At 37.6% G+C, this 13,096-nt stretch overlaps 1 protein-coding gene across 10 annotated transcripts in view; it reads left to right on the top strand.

Moving 5' to 3' along the window:
- Window positions 1-13,096, top strand: part of BEGAIN (brain enriched guanylate kinase associated) — a 158,572-nt gene that overhangs the window by 101,509 nt on the left and 43,967 nt on the right. For all 10 annotated transcript variants that reach the window (XM_054515207.1, XM_054515209.1, XM_036384210.2 and 7 more), the window contains one exon: window positions 3,646-3,712. In XM_054515207.1, coding sequence (XP_054371182.1) covers window positions 3,646-3,712 — 67 coding nt within the window. The remainder of the gene's footprint in view (window positions 1-3,645; window positions 3,713-13,096) is intronic.

Below are 13,096 nucleotides of genomic sequence, written 5' to 3'. Positions count from 1 at the left end.
ATCTTGTTTTTATAAGAATGTTGCTATAACTTGTTATAACAGAGAGATAAAATTTTTTTGAACAAGAAGCTACTCTTTCAAGAGTCACTTTTCAAAGCTAACTACACTCTAGAAGAAATTCTCTTCTTTAAAGAAAGTCAACCCAAGACTAAGTCTTACTTTAGATGTATTTATTGGCCTTAAGAGGGCTTGAGATTGAGTGGAAGCAGAGAAATAGAGGCTTTTGCAGACTCCCTCTTCAGTGGTGATCTGCAGCCTTAGGGCTGTTGTCTGGTGGGTTGGAGCACAGACACCTGACATGTTCCATATGGTCAGAATATTTTTCCTTAGGCCCTCATTTGGTCAGGAATCTAAACCTTTGTTTAATGGATGCACATGCGTGCACCTGAAGTCACTCATGAGTATCTCCTAATGACATGAACAACACAAAAATACGTCAACACACCATCATAGGTTATCAATTCACATGACTTTATCCTTATAGCAGTTTTGCAGCCTAGCAAAGCCTACCCTTCATTTTATTTTCAAGACTAGATTTACAAGGTTAAAATATTTCATACTTCACAATGTTCAGCCTGTCTGGGCATATTTTTTCTGCAAACAGGGTTAAGTTACCATTTGCTCATCAGATCATTTTCCAATTTCAATAATTTTTCCTACTTTTTATTTCCCCTTCCCTTTATCTTACAGTTTTGTCTAAAGATTGATCTGACCCTGTTCCTCTTTTGTCCCTTAAACACTTTCTTCGATGTATTTCTGGGTCCATTTCTCTCCTTGCCACCTACATTTGCTGACACTTCTTTTGGCACAGTGAATTTCCAATTTGGGGTTTATACATATACGTGCATGTGTATGTGCTTGTGTACATGTGTATGTGTTTGTGCTTATTTTGACTACTTTTGCATACTGTTCTCAATAGAAACACTTTTTGGAGCTCAGCTTCCTACCTACTGTGGATTTTTTTTTTAGATTTGATTTGATTGTACTGGGAGGTGGTCATTTTTTCAGTCCAAAATGAATGTGTTAGAGAGCTAGAGTTTATGGGCTACTTTTAACTAGACATACAACAGGCAAAAATTTGATGGGTAAAGGCAAAAGAAGCTACATAGTGAGAAACAGATTGTATAAACTCCTTCAAAACCCTCTACCACCATCTATGGTGTGGAAGTGTTGTCATTGAAAAATAATTAATGTTAATTAACATTTCAGTCATCCATATCAAGAGAAAAAATGAAAACAGAAGCTGAGGAACAAACCCATTGTTACCATGATAAGTCTGCTATCCAAGCAGCAATTACTGCTGGTTTTATTCATGGTCTCAAAGTTATGGAAAGGGAACCTTCAGGCTCTCCCTCGAGCTGTCCACATCAGTAACCACTGCAGAACAGCCTGTGGTGCAGGGGCACCTGGGCTAGAAAAACCCTGAACCAAATTTTTTCTCCCCTTTACTTTCAGGAAGTTATGCAAGTGCTTTTGAACCCATGCAAACTTTTATGGCATTGCAGGTGCTAATGTTTAAATCAGTTTTTACACCACCTCCACTTGAACCCCAAACTGCCTGGGTGAAAAGCAAGTTTAACCTGTTCTATTTTGCTTTACTAGACAAAAGCTATAAACCCTGACAGAGAAGATGCTGGGGCACTTCTAGGCTCAGCCAGAAAGCACTATTTTACTTCTCTAAATCCTTTCTTCCTGCATCATGGCATGCATCCTTACCAGCAAAACAAAATATTTTTACTGAGTAGCTGCAGGCAAAGCCATTTTAAGCCTCCTTGTATCAAGATCATCTCTGCTTTCTTCTGAACCATGAAAAGATGGGTGCAGAGTATCCTGAAATCTGTCTCTGTTGTGTTGACAGCCAAATGGCTGGGAAACTCCCAAGTAAACCTAGAGCTGCACAAATCAATGTCTATAGAGAGGCTTAGCGGTAATGCTGTGAGGAGCATGGACAATGCAGGGAATTGTAAACTTCAGTCAATCCTTTAAGTCACCTGGACACAAACACAATAGCACTATGAGAATTGGTGAGTATTGACCAAGTCTCACAGTTCAAGTCTCAGAGATTTTCAGCCCATTTGGGTCACCACCTTAGCAAACACTATTTACCACAGATCCTCCTCACAGGAAGGAAGTCTCTGCTCAGCAGCTCCCTAAAAGCTGGCAACATTGAGACTTGCCCCAAAGCATATTGGAATGGCTGCCCTGATTTTGGGCTGACCCTTGGTACCCTGAGGAGGTTCACCAATGGGGATGTCATTATTAATCATTATTACCCACAGAGCAGATGTCCTGGGCACAGACATCCCCTCACAGGTCTGTCAGCAGATGTTATTGCAGTGCTGGGAGACCCAGCCAGAGTTCTGCATCCCTTGAGAGGGGCACTGCAACCCACTGGTCTGCCCTGAATGGAGAATTCTTATCATTCACTGGAAAGGAAATCTCCATGGCAACAGAAGCCAAGATAAGCATCACATTGCCAAGAAGGGGTGGGCTGGACCTTTTGATTTGCAGCTATGGCATGTTTGGAAAACACATCACTCCAGTTTCAGCAGCCACTCCTAACCAAATGATAAACAAAGAGACTTCTTTAATCCCAGTCCCATCCTGATAATTGCAGAAACTACACCAGGATCCAGACTTCTCAGAGGAAGTGTGTTTTGCTGTGTAAATGTGGATTACATCTGAGTTTACTCTTACAGTGAAACACTTGCACGTTTCCTAAAATCTCCTCACTGCTGAAAATACTTTGACCTATTGATCAGTACAGCCATATAGATTTATTCAAAGTTTTCACAGCTGAGCTTCTAACATTTGCTTTACATTTGTTATACATCCTGCTGAGGTGTACTAATGGGTGGGTACTGATGAGTACTAATGAGCAAGGAGCTATCCTCCTTTGGTTCTGTGGAGATAAAACTACAGCTACTAGCAAAATTCCAGTGGTTTTCCCACAGGCTGTGCAGCTTGTTCATTACAATACCATCTAAGTAACCTAAAGATGTGCAGGCTGAAACTTTTCTTTGGTGTGTTGCTCTGGAATAAGTAGGGAAGCCTCATAATTTTGTGAGTTCATTCAATCCCTAAGTGCTGATAAAAATAAATACCCATCTTTTCTCAGTTAAGCTATCTAAATATACTTCCTGGAAAAAATAGGCAACTTCTTGAACTTTTGTTGAAAGAAGAAATATTCTGTTCTAAGTCACATGTTGATGCCCACATGTTGCTACAGTCATTAGGATTCTGCTGCAATTTCACAATAAATCTTTTTTTTGTGCTGCCTCAGCCTAGAGCTCAAGCTTCTTCTCTTACATACTATTCTCTAGCCTGATGTAAAACTGTAATTACCTTGTGCAAGTTCCTAGGCTGTAACTTGTATCTGCACACAAGTGCAGAACTACCAACATATCTTCACTTCCTGCTGGAATGTGCTGCTAAATATAGTAAGAAAATATGACAAGTTGGGAAGTTTGCTTAGGAAGCAGGTGGTAATTGCATTTCAAAGGCAACCACTGACTGGTAACAGGAGTGATAAGCAAATGGAATTCGAGTAGTGCAAGCCAAGGTTTTGTACTGATGTGAAAATACAGGTAAAAAAACAACATGAAAAGCAATGCATTCAGTTACATGATATCATCTTTGTTTTAGGATACAAAACAATTACCTAGCCTTACAAAGAATTAATCAGGATCTGGAGGATAAACTTTACAGAATGGTAAGTTATCATAACTACTTTTTTTTTTTTAATATATTAAATGTGGTTTTGTGGTTCTTAAGTCATTGGAAAAACATGCATGTAGCTGTCACAAAAACACCCTCAAGCTCTAAAAGCAGTTATGCTTAGAAAAGATATTATGATGAAGAGCTCAAGCTGTGTACAACGACATAGCTCCACCAATTTAAATAGAGATTGCCTAGATTGATGATCTAGCTGAGCAAATTGTACCTTTAAAATAATTTTGGTTAATTTAGTTAATAACTTCATGGGATCTAAATATTTATGTTTTCATTAAGTATCAAATTTAAATAAGGTAATCCAAGGTTTTCTCATGCTTCTTAGCTACTTCCACTCAGCTTTTATTAAGTGATTTAATAGAGTTTGGGTGGCCTGACTTTTAAATTCCTTCATAACTATCAAGCTCAGTATATTAATTTCCAATCTGCATGTGTCTGCCACCACAATGTCAATGTCACTGTCACAGGCCAATTAATAACCAAGTGAGGAAAATACTGCAGCCTTTGTGGGCTCAAGGACTGCAAGACACAGCACCACTGGTTCAAAATAGCTTGAAGATGTCAAAAAGAAATGGCAAAGCCATTGGGGCCCTGGCTCTTTGCTGATGATGTTGGGGCATTGTGCTCACTGTTAGGGGTAAAACTACAAATGAATGTGAGTAGAATGTTTAGAGAGGAAAGAATGACAGTTTAGAACTTCCAAAGATCTCAGGTAGCAATTGCATGGATGAGCAGCTTGGACTGGGGGGAATAATTAATTGTGGATTTCAGGTAGGCACAGACTATAGCATACAGGAGAGGCACCAGCCTTTACTAATAAACAAATTTTTGAAAACGTCATTGTTCTTATTTCAGAATTCTATTTCAACAGCTAACAATGAATAGGGGACTGAGCTTTTGCAACTGGCTAACAACAGGACAAAATTAGCTGGGCTGTAGCTGAGTTTTGTTCATAAATATATATTTAAACAAACATTGTAAAAGCATAAATAACATTTGGTCTCAAGTTATTGCTTTTTTTCTCCACTCGTCCTTTTTTGCTTTTTCTTTTTTCATAAATCACTTCAGGATTTTGTCTTCAGCTGTAGTCCAACATTTATTACCTATGCACCACAAAAGATAAATAGAGTCACTCAGGCTGGTAAATGAAATAAAAATAATAGAAAGAGGTAAAGAAGGACTCCAGAAAATCCAGGTATTTTATCAGGTATTTCAGATCAAAGCAAAGAATTTTTAAACTGCTGTTTCAGCATCCAGTTAAATCCTTGAGAAATTATTTCAGAGCACAGCACAGAAAAACTGAAAACCAGTCCTGTGGAGCACTGTGCCTTTCTTTATCCCACTAATATGACAGTCATTGAAGATAGCTTTAGAGGCTTGAAGAAGATCAATCAGGCTCTGTACACCACTTAACTCCAGACTGCTTTGCTTTCTGAAATATTGAAACTGAAGACACAAAACAAACCAAAACAAATGTCAAATAGAAACTCCATTAAAGGAAAAAGATGAGGAAGAAAGTACCATATCTGATTTAGATAAGTCAAACCTTTTGATTTTCAGGGCACTCCAAGAGCCCTCAATACTTCAGAGACAGTTAAATTAAATAACAGCTGGTCTGGTTGATCAGCAGCTTATGGTGGACTGGGCTCTTGGATACCTTTCTCTCCCTTTCCTGCTTAGTAGGAACAGCTGTGTGTATTTCTTGTTTTGTTTTGTTTGTCATTCTAAAATCAAACACTTCTGGTTTTTCTACCCTTATACAAATCCAAATATACAAACCATGTGTCTGCTTTCTCCCTCTCTCCCCTATCCCATCCCTCCATATACACACATGTGAATACACACCTACACACACCCACACATGTTTTTACTATTTGGTGGGCTCAAATTCAACAAGCAGGAAAAGAAAGACCCCCAGGCAGGGATTCCTTGCTCCCCTTGCCTGCAGATAGCATGGGATGCTCCCAGGAGGTGAGTTACTCCCTGCCCTTACAGGGGACTCACAGTTCCCCCTCTCCCTGTGACTGTTCCCTGCTCATTTCAACTCATCCAGGACTCCACTGCAACCTCCCTTTTCTAACATTTTTGGTATCCTGAATGTTAAAGCCTTTCATGCCTGCTATTGGTATAAGATATTTAAAACAATAATCATTAATTTATCAGCAGTCACAGAAAAGAAGCTGATGCAGCAGTTGCTTTTCTTCTAGGCTCTTCCTTTTGGGTGCTAATCTATAAAATATTTAAAAATATTTGAAAGCACACTTCTGATCACAGCAAATGGTATCCTATTGAAACTTCTGTCACATCAGAACTTGAAGTATAAATATAAAATATGAACCATGGTGTCTGACTTGGCTAAGTGCTAAAAAATGCAATCCTGAAATCGAGGGAGAGCTTGCTGTATTAAACTGGGCAAGACTAAACACTTGGAACAGTAGAGAAATGTGACACAGAGTTGAAATTCTGCTGTAATGCCTCATAAAACCCCTGTTCTTACCACAGTAAGTGTCTTCAACTGAAGAAGATTTCTTTAGTCTTATAAGAACTGGTTAAGGAGTGAAATATACAGGCTATCTGTCTAAATAATTAATCTTAATAATTCTTTTCTCCATTAAGAGATGGGGAAAGACTGAGCAGAGTCCTCACATTTTGCACTGGGATTCCATCACAGCACTGTTCAATCAAATAATTTTTTATGATATTTAGTTCCAGTTGTCATCAGTAATCTTCACTTTCCTTTACACTTGTTTGAGCTTTTGGAGCCTGCTCTGCCATGGTCCTGCTGCTCACAAACAGCAATTACAAGTAGATTATGTAAGTCATCCCAGCCACAAGAAATCCTTTATATGATCTCAATCCAGCTCTATTCTCCATATGATCCTCTCTAGAGTTAAGCAATGTATTTTAAAAAGCTTTTGAAGTTTTAAGGCTTTTGGTTGCAGTTAGTTCTGTAGTTTTACCTTTAATGCCATAAGCCAGATTTTTAACAGTATCCTCTTTTGGGAAGAACTGGTGCCTAATAATAGCTGCTTAATAAACCCTACTGCTAATGAAAATTGCACCCATTTCTCCTCCCCCATCTGCATTTTGAATGTTCTTGAAAACATGATCACAGGAATCCAGCTCCAAAGAGCTCAGGAGACCTTATTATCCAGAAACAACCTAAAATATGCCTTTTTTACAAAGTTTGATAGACAGACTGCTGGATCGTATCAGCTCTGGTTCCCACCTCTGCAAAGCCAGCACCAGCCCTCTGCACACAGTGCATTATACATTTTATGATCTGTCAAGATGAAAAACTCTTACATTTTTGCAATAAAAAATGTACAAAATTTACAGCTAAATTTTACCGTACAACTTTCAGAATATTATACACCAAAGTCTGATTTTTCATTTACATTAAGGCAGGCTGGGAGTGAGACTGCCATAAAGTTGGAAGAAATTATTACATAAACAAGCAGTAAAGAGGGATTTGTATTAAGGATGATCATGTCTGAAATTCTGCACCTTTTGAGCACTGCACTGGTTTTTATCCCATTTATGCCTATGCCTATGAGTTGGAGGAGGACTAAAAGGTACAGCAAATACTTTATGTTCTATGTTATTAAGAGTTATTTATCAAGCTCTTGAATATCTGGGGTTTCACAGTTTGCTGGCCATAATATTTACTTAAGCACCTCCAGTTGGGGAAGTCCAAATATGAATTAAATATGAGCTGGGCAGTTTTAAATGTTGCTCTGAGACCTTGAGTCAGGGAAGTGTTTTTTAAAAGAAGCAGATTGCTGGTTATCCAGGCCAGGAAGGTAAAGAATATGGAAAGTGGTGAGGAATTTGATGAAAAATTTCAGTCAGGCATTAAAATCTAAGTACCAGCTGTTTGGCTTTGGAATTTGAACCAGTCACTAGAATGCACACAAGTCTCTCTCAATACCTACCAGTCACAACCCCAACATGGTTTAAATCATAAGTGAAAGATGAAAACAATGGAGAGAAATCCTTTTTCTTACAGAAACATAAGGAAGACAGAAGCCCAGCATCCTTGGGTTCTTGAATGGAACATGATGACTTTGATAGTGACTTTGAACAGAGTGATTTCAAGCCCATCTTTTTCATTTTCTTTCCTTTATGGAAGAAGACGTTTCTCTCCCTCCCCCATGTCCCATGAAAATCAAATAGAGATGGCCTAAATATACTTAAAAGGATTTGCATCCCAAAGACAAGAAAGTTTAGAGTCAGCTCAACCTGGCAGGCTCATTTACTCACATTCAATGAAGACAGCTGTGAATTTCAAGAGAAATTTATACTGGTTGGTTAGTTAAGGCAGAAGCCAGAGAAGGTTTGTGCTTTGTGGACTAAACTGCAAAATAATATTTCTATGGAAGGAAATGACCGTAAATGGCACAGGAACAAATCATTTATAAAAATAGCAGTTGAAGAAATGCATTTCTAGGAGGACTTGAGGCTACATGGTTTTATGCTTACAGGCACTTTGTGCTAAAGATGTCCATTTCTCACCAACTCTTTTCACACTCGTATTCCAAGTTAAAAATATTGCCAAATAGGCAATAGGACCTACACACATTAACACCTGTAGGAACTACACAAGCTCTGACTGAGTAGGTTCATGAGTTTTACAGTCAAATAAATGAATTCTCCTGGGTAATTTGGGAACATGAGCATGAGCACACAGCCTTTTAGACATCCTCAGCCCTTTCACTCTCTCTGAACAGAGATTCACTCCCATTGTTGCTCCATTGTTATGTGGTTGGTGATAGTTGCCCAGTCCTCTTCCCAGAGACACCTAAGGCAGCCCAGCCGCTCCCAAATTGCTCTACATGAATATGACATCTTGACAGACTGTTCTGGAAACTACTTTCCACTTTTCCAAAAGGCATATGACTGTTCTGCTCTGTCTCTTCCTCTCAGTAGGACATCTTCCACAACTGTGAGCAACCTGAGGAAGCTGTAAAGTGACAATAAACTCTCACTTCCAACATTGTCTCTGTTGCATGATGGCAAAGCTCCTTCTTAACATATGTCTTATCTCTTGGCCAATGACATGCATTTCTAATACCTGAGGTTTTCAGTCATTTTCTTCATCCTGATCTCCATGGTTTGTCTCTTAGGACAACCCCTTGGGATACCACATTGACTAGCTGGGAACAGAAAAATCTGTTCTTTCAAAAGAAGATAAAAAACCAGAAATATCTATGGGATGTGGGTGTTTCTGACCTATTTCTTGTAAGTGCCTCGGTCCTTTGTGATTATCTGCCAATTTACCACAATGGCAGGGAAAGCAACAACAAGAATAAGCCTGGAAAGTTGTTCTGTAGCAGGCGTTTCAAATCTCAGTCCTTCACAAAAGCTGGTGTCACATACGAATGTGCAAAACAGGGCATAGAAGAGTGACATGTCTTGACCAAGGTCATCAAGAAGCAAGTTTATAAATAACTTTTAGGTTTTCTCTAACCAAATCAACTGCCTAAAAAAATTATCAAAGAACTTCCTAGATTTTCTTAGTTCCAATTTACAATAGCAACTGCTTATCTCCCATTGCAGATAAATTGAAAATTGTAAAGACAGGGTTTATCGAAAGAAAGAAAAGAAAAGAAAAGAAAAGAAAAGAAAAGAAAAGAAAAGAAAAGAAAAGAAAAGAAAAGAAAAGAAAAGAAAAGAAAAGAAAAGAAAAGAAAAGAAAAGAAAAGAAAAGAGAAAAGCAGAGTACTGGTAGTCAGTGAGTAAATACCATTTAGTCCAGGTCACCATAGATCATCTGTTTCATAATATATTTCCTTTCTAAATACAAAAAAAAGTCTTTTTTTGAAATAGCATTTTATCTACAGAGTCCAAAACTATTTCCTTTAGTCTGTAAGTGAGAGATTGCAGAATTCATCAAGATAAGACAATGACTTTTGTGAGGTGAAAATCAAGAGAGGAATGAAGAAAGATGAATTAGTACATTTTCTTTTTCTGGTTGCATACTTTGTGCTCACAGAACAGTACTAAAGATATGAAGGATCATCAACATCATAAGACCTTTTCTTTATTATCACAAGTGGCATGTACCCCCAGCATAATGTGCTTTGCTCACTAGAGGTGTAATATTTAATCCTGTACTTCTTTCTTTTTCTTTTTTTCCTCCAGAAACAAACATTTCTTCTTTCAGCCTCCTGTCACTAACATAGTCTCAGAAGATACTATTACAGTGACTTCTGGGAATTAGTATCAGTCAACATCATCTCTATTCCCTCCAGCTATAATTTATTTAGAATTTTATTATCAGGAAAGACTCTATCCAGGCAAGGCACACCACTGATGTGAAATGTGGCAGATGATAGGTACAAGGAAATACTAAAAGCACATTTTGTCAACTTCATCTATAGTGCCAGTAGAAAGCAGGGCTGTGGAGCTGCCTAGCTGGCTGGAGAGGCTTCTAAGGAGCTGAAAGGAAAGACACCTTTTCCAAGCACAGTTGCAATGCTGTAGGAGACCAAGGAAGTTGATGGCAAGTAAAACTACCCTCTGGCTTCTAACAAGTTTGTCCTGCTGTCATTGGGGTTAGGTAATGAACTGATTATGTTCATTTGTAAACAACAAATCCTCAGCACTGCTGGTTTCCCAAAGAACTGGTCCTGAGTCAGCAAAATAAAACAGTTCTAAACTGGGAAAAAACTTTTTGTCACAAAAGATACTCAGTGCCTGGAGCAAATTCCTGAGCACTTGAAAAGGATGAGCAGCCAGCTAATTCCTGCTTAGAAGAGCAATCAGCCTGTGTAGCGATGCTCTGTTCATCCATATTTTATGTCAGAGAGCACAACTAAGCAGAACCCAGGCCAGGAATGGCAGGACCCTTCCCCAGCCTAGGGCCAGGTTTGTTGGCATTCATTGAATTTAGATAAAGTATCCCTATTTATAATTTAAATTTGCTGCTCAGATTTCAAAAAAAGCTGAATGAGAGGTGACAGGTGCCTTTACCCTGAGCTCATGTTAGATGCAGGACATGCACTGAACTGAAAACCTCAGGAATATTTCAAGATGACACTGTGACAAGACCTTTAGCAGGAGGTGCAGTTGTAAGAAGATTTTATCATAATGTCCTTTTACACATTGTATGTCATGTAGGTTGGCCTTATTTCCCATTGGGAGCAAACCCTGCAGTTGTCAGTGCTGACTGAAGCGACATCCCCTGCTCAGCCAGTGCAGGCTTCCCCCATGAAGAAACATTAAAATCAACACCAGTACTTGTTGTACCAGGAAGAAAAGTAATCATCCTGCATTTCTTTTACAAATCACTTGCACAGAAAGAAAAGCATGTTTTTACTTCACAAGCAGAACCTTGACAGCATTTGTTAAACAAAGTTCTCGCTGTGATACTTTATTAATTAAACACCGATGTCAAAGTTTCTTTTTCCTTTTACAGCTGTGGAATTATGTTTCATGGGGTAGTCAAGGAAACAAATCTTTATAAGACCTTTGCTAATACAAGGTTGAATATGACATTAAGAGCAAATCATTCTTGAAGTGAAATGCCATAGAGCATGATATCAGAGTACTCAGACAAAGCACTACAGCCCCACGATGTTATCTTTAACAAAATTATAGTATTGGGAAATCAAGGACAGAAATCAGATTCTGCTGCAGGTGATATTTAATCAGGAAAATCAGAAGCAAGTATTGCTAACTACAAAGGATAAATTCTATAATTTAACTCTGATGGACAAATTAGATCAGGTCAATGATTCAGACTTGAGGTAACACCTCATTTATCAGAGAAGAAGATTCTGCTTATTTCCATATCACTGCTTTTTAGAATAGATCTTCTAAAATCTTATGGGCACAGAAGATACATTTGTAGCACAACCATTTATTAAATTCCTCTGATCAGTCATAAAAAGAAGAAAATGCCAAGCTTGAACATCACACTATGAATTATGTTGCTGTAGTTTTATCCTATCAAAAGGTCCCCAGCAATCACAAAAAGCTGCTCAATAAGTAAACCTTTGCATGCCTAAACTCTATCCTCCTCCTCTTACAACTCTTTTAGTAAAGAGGCAAAGTAGATTACAAAAATTTCAGCTGTCAGATACATTTCTTTCCTGAAAAATACCTTTATTGCTTTGTCTTTCCCTTGGCATGTCTTCTTGAAATCCATCCCCAGCTCTAACTGATTTTTCCCACTCATTGAAACCACTTTTTTTATCCTATAGTCTTGGAATACCCTTTCTAGGCTCTTGGAAACAGTTGACAATGTATACACAAGCACAATGAAGTATCCAGTAAAGCATTATCTCGTTCCTCTCTTCTTTGATTTCTTAGGCAAATCTTGGCTTTGTTTTCTCTGTCTGCCCTCTGGTATCTTCATTCTTCATAAAATCATTTGAGAGCAACTGTCTAAAGTGCCTTTCTGGTCATGTGGTGTAAGGATTTCACTACCTGCTGTAGAAATTTTCTGGATTTTCTTCCAACTGATTCTTTTCTAGTTGTACTTTAAGTCTTACTACATCCATACACTTCTTAATTATTGCAAAACATTTCTATGGAAGAATAAATCTCTTTATTTTGGAAAATTATTGATATAATAAACTTTCACATGACTACAGCTTTTTTTTCAATGAGCTTAAATTACCTTAATTCACTCTTTTGGCTATTCTTCCCCAATGTACCATAGAATAATCTGGCATGAGAAGGATTACAAAAGACTTGATTTAATTATAGGTTCTGTCTGAGCAAATACAATTCAATTAAGGAAGATGTGATTATTAAATCTTAAATGCATTAGCATGCATCAATCAGCTGTATGAGCTTTAAATTAATAAATAGTTCTTTCACAGTTACCCAACTACTAGACAGAGAATCTGAATTAAAACCTCTAATAAAATTAGCCCAAGTCTCTCAATGCATTTTTTAAAGCATAATTTACTGAATGGATCTTTATACACCAATTGTAGTAATTTCAATGAAATTTGTTCCAATATTGGGTGATATTGAAGTGGTAATGTGTTCTGTCTTGTACCAAAATATATTTTTTTGTATGAAGGGACTAATTGAAGTGAATGCAGTACAACATTGGCATGTTTTTGTCTCAAATTATCTGATTATTTAACATTTCTATCAAAACTTCTGGTACTTTCCTGTTTAAGTATTTTAGCTATTTTTCTTTCAAATTTCTAGTATAACTACAAAGAAATATCAAATATTTCAGTGACTAAATAGACAAAAGATGCTTAGTAAAGTAAAATTATGATTTCTATACAAGATGCCAGGAAAGCAAATTATAGTTTAAGTTACCAATTATTAAATCTATCTTATAAAGATAGATTGAATTTCTTCTAATAGGGTGCAGTCATTCAATACCCAACTCAAG

Source organism: Molothrus ater, chromosome 6 (genome assembly GCF_012460135.2).
Source record: "Molothrus ater isolate BHLD 08-10-18 breed brown headed cowbird chromosome 6, BPBGC_Mater_1.1, whole genome shotgun sequence".
NCBI classification, from domain to species: domain Eukaryota; kingdom Metazoa; phylum Chordata; class Aves; order Passeriformes; family Icteridae; genus Molothrus; species Molothrus ater.
Note: the sequence above shows the minus strand (reverse complement) of the source record. Positions and strands in the feature narration are given on the sequence as shown.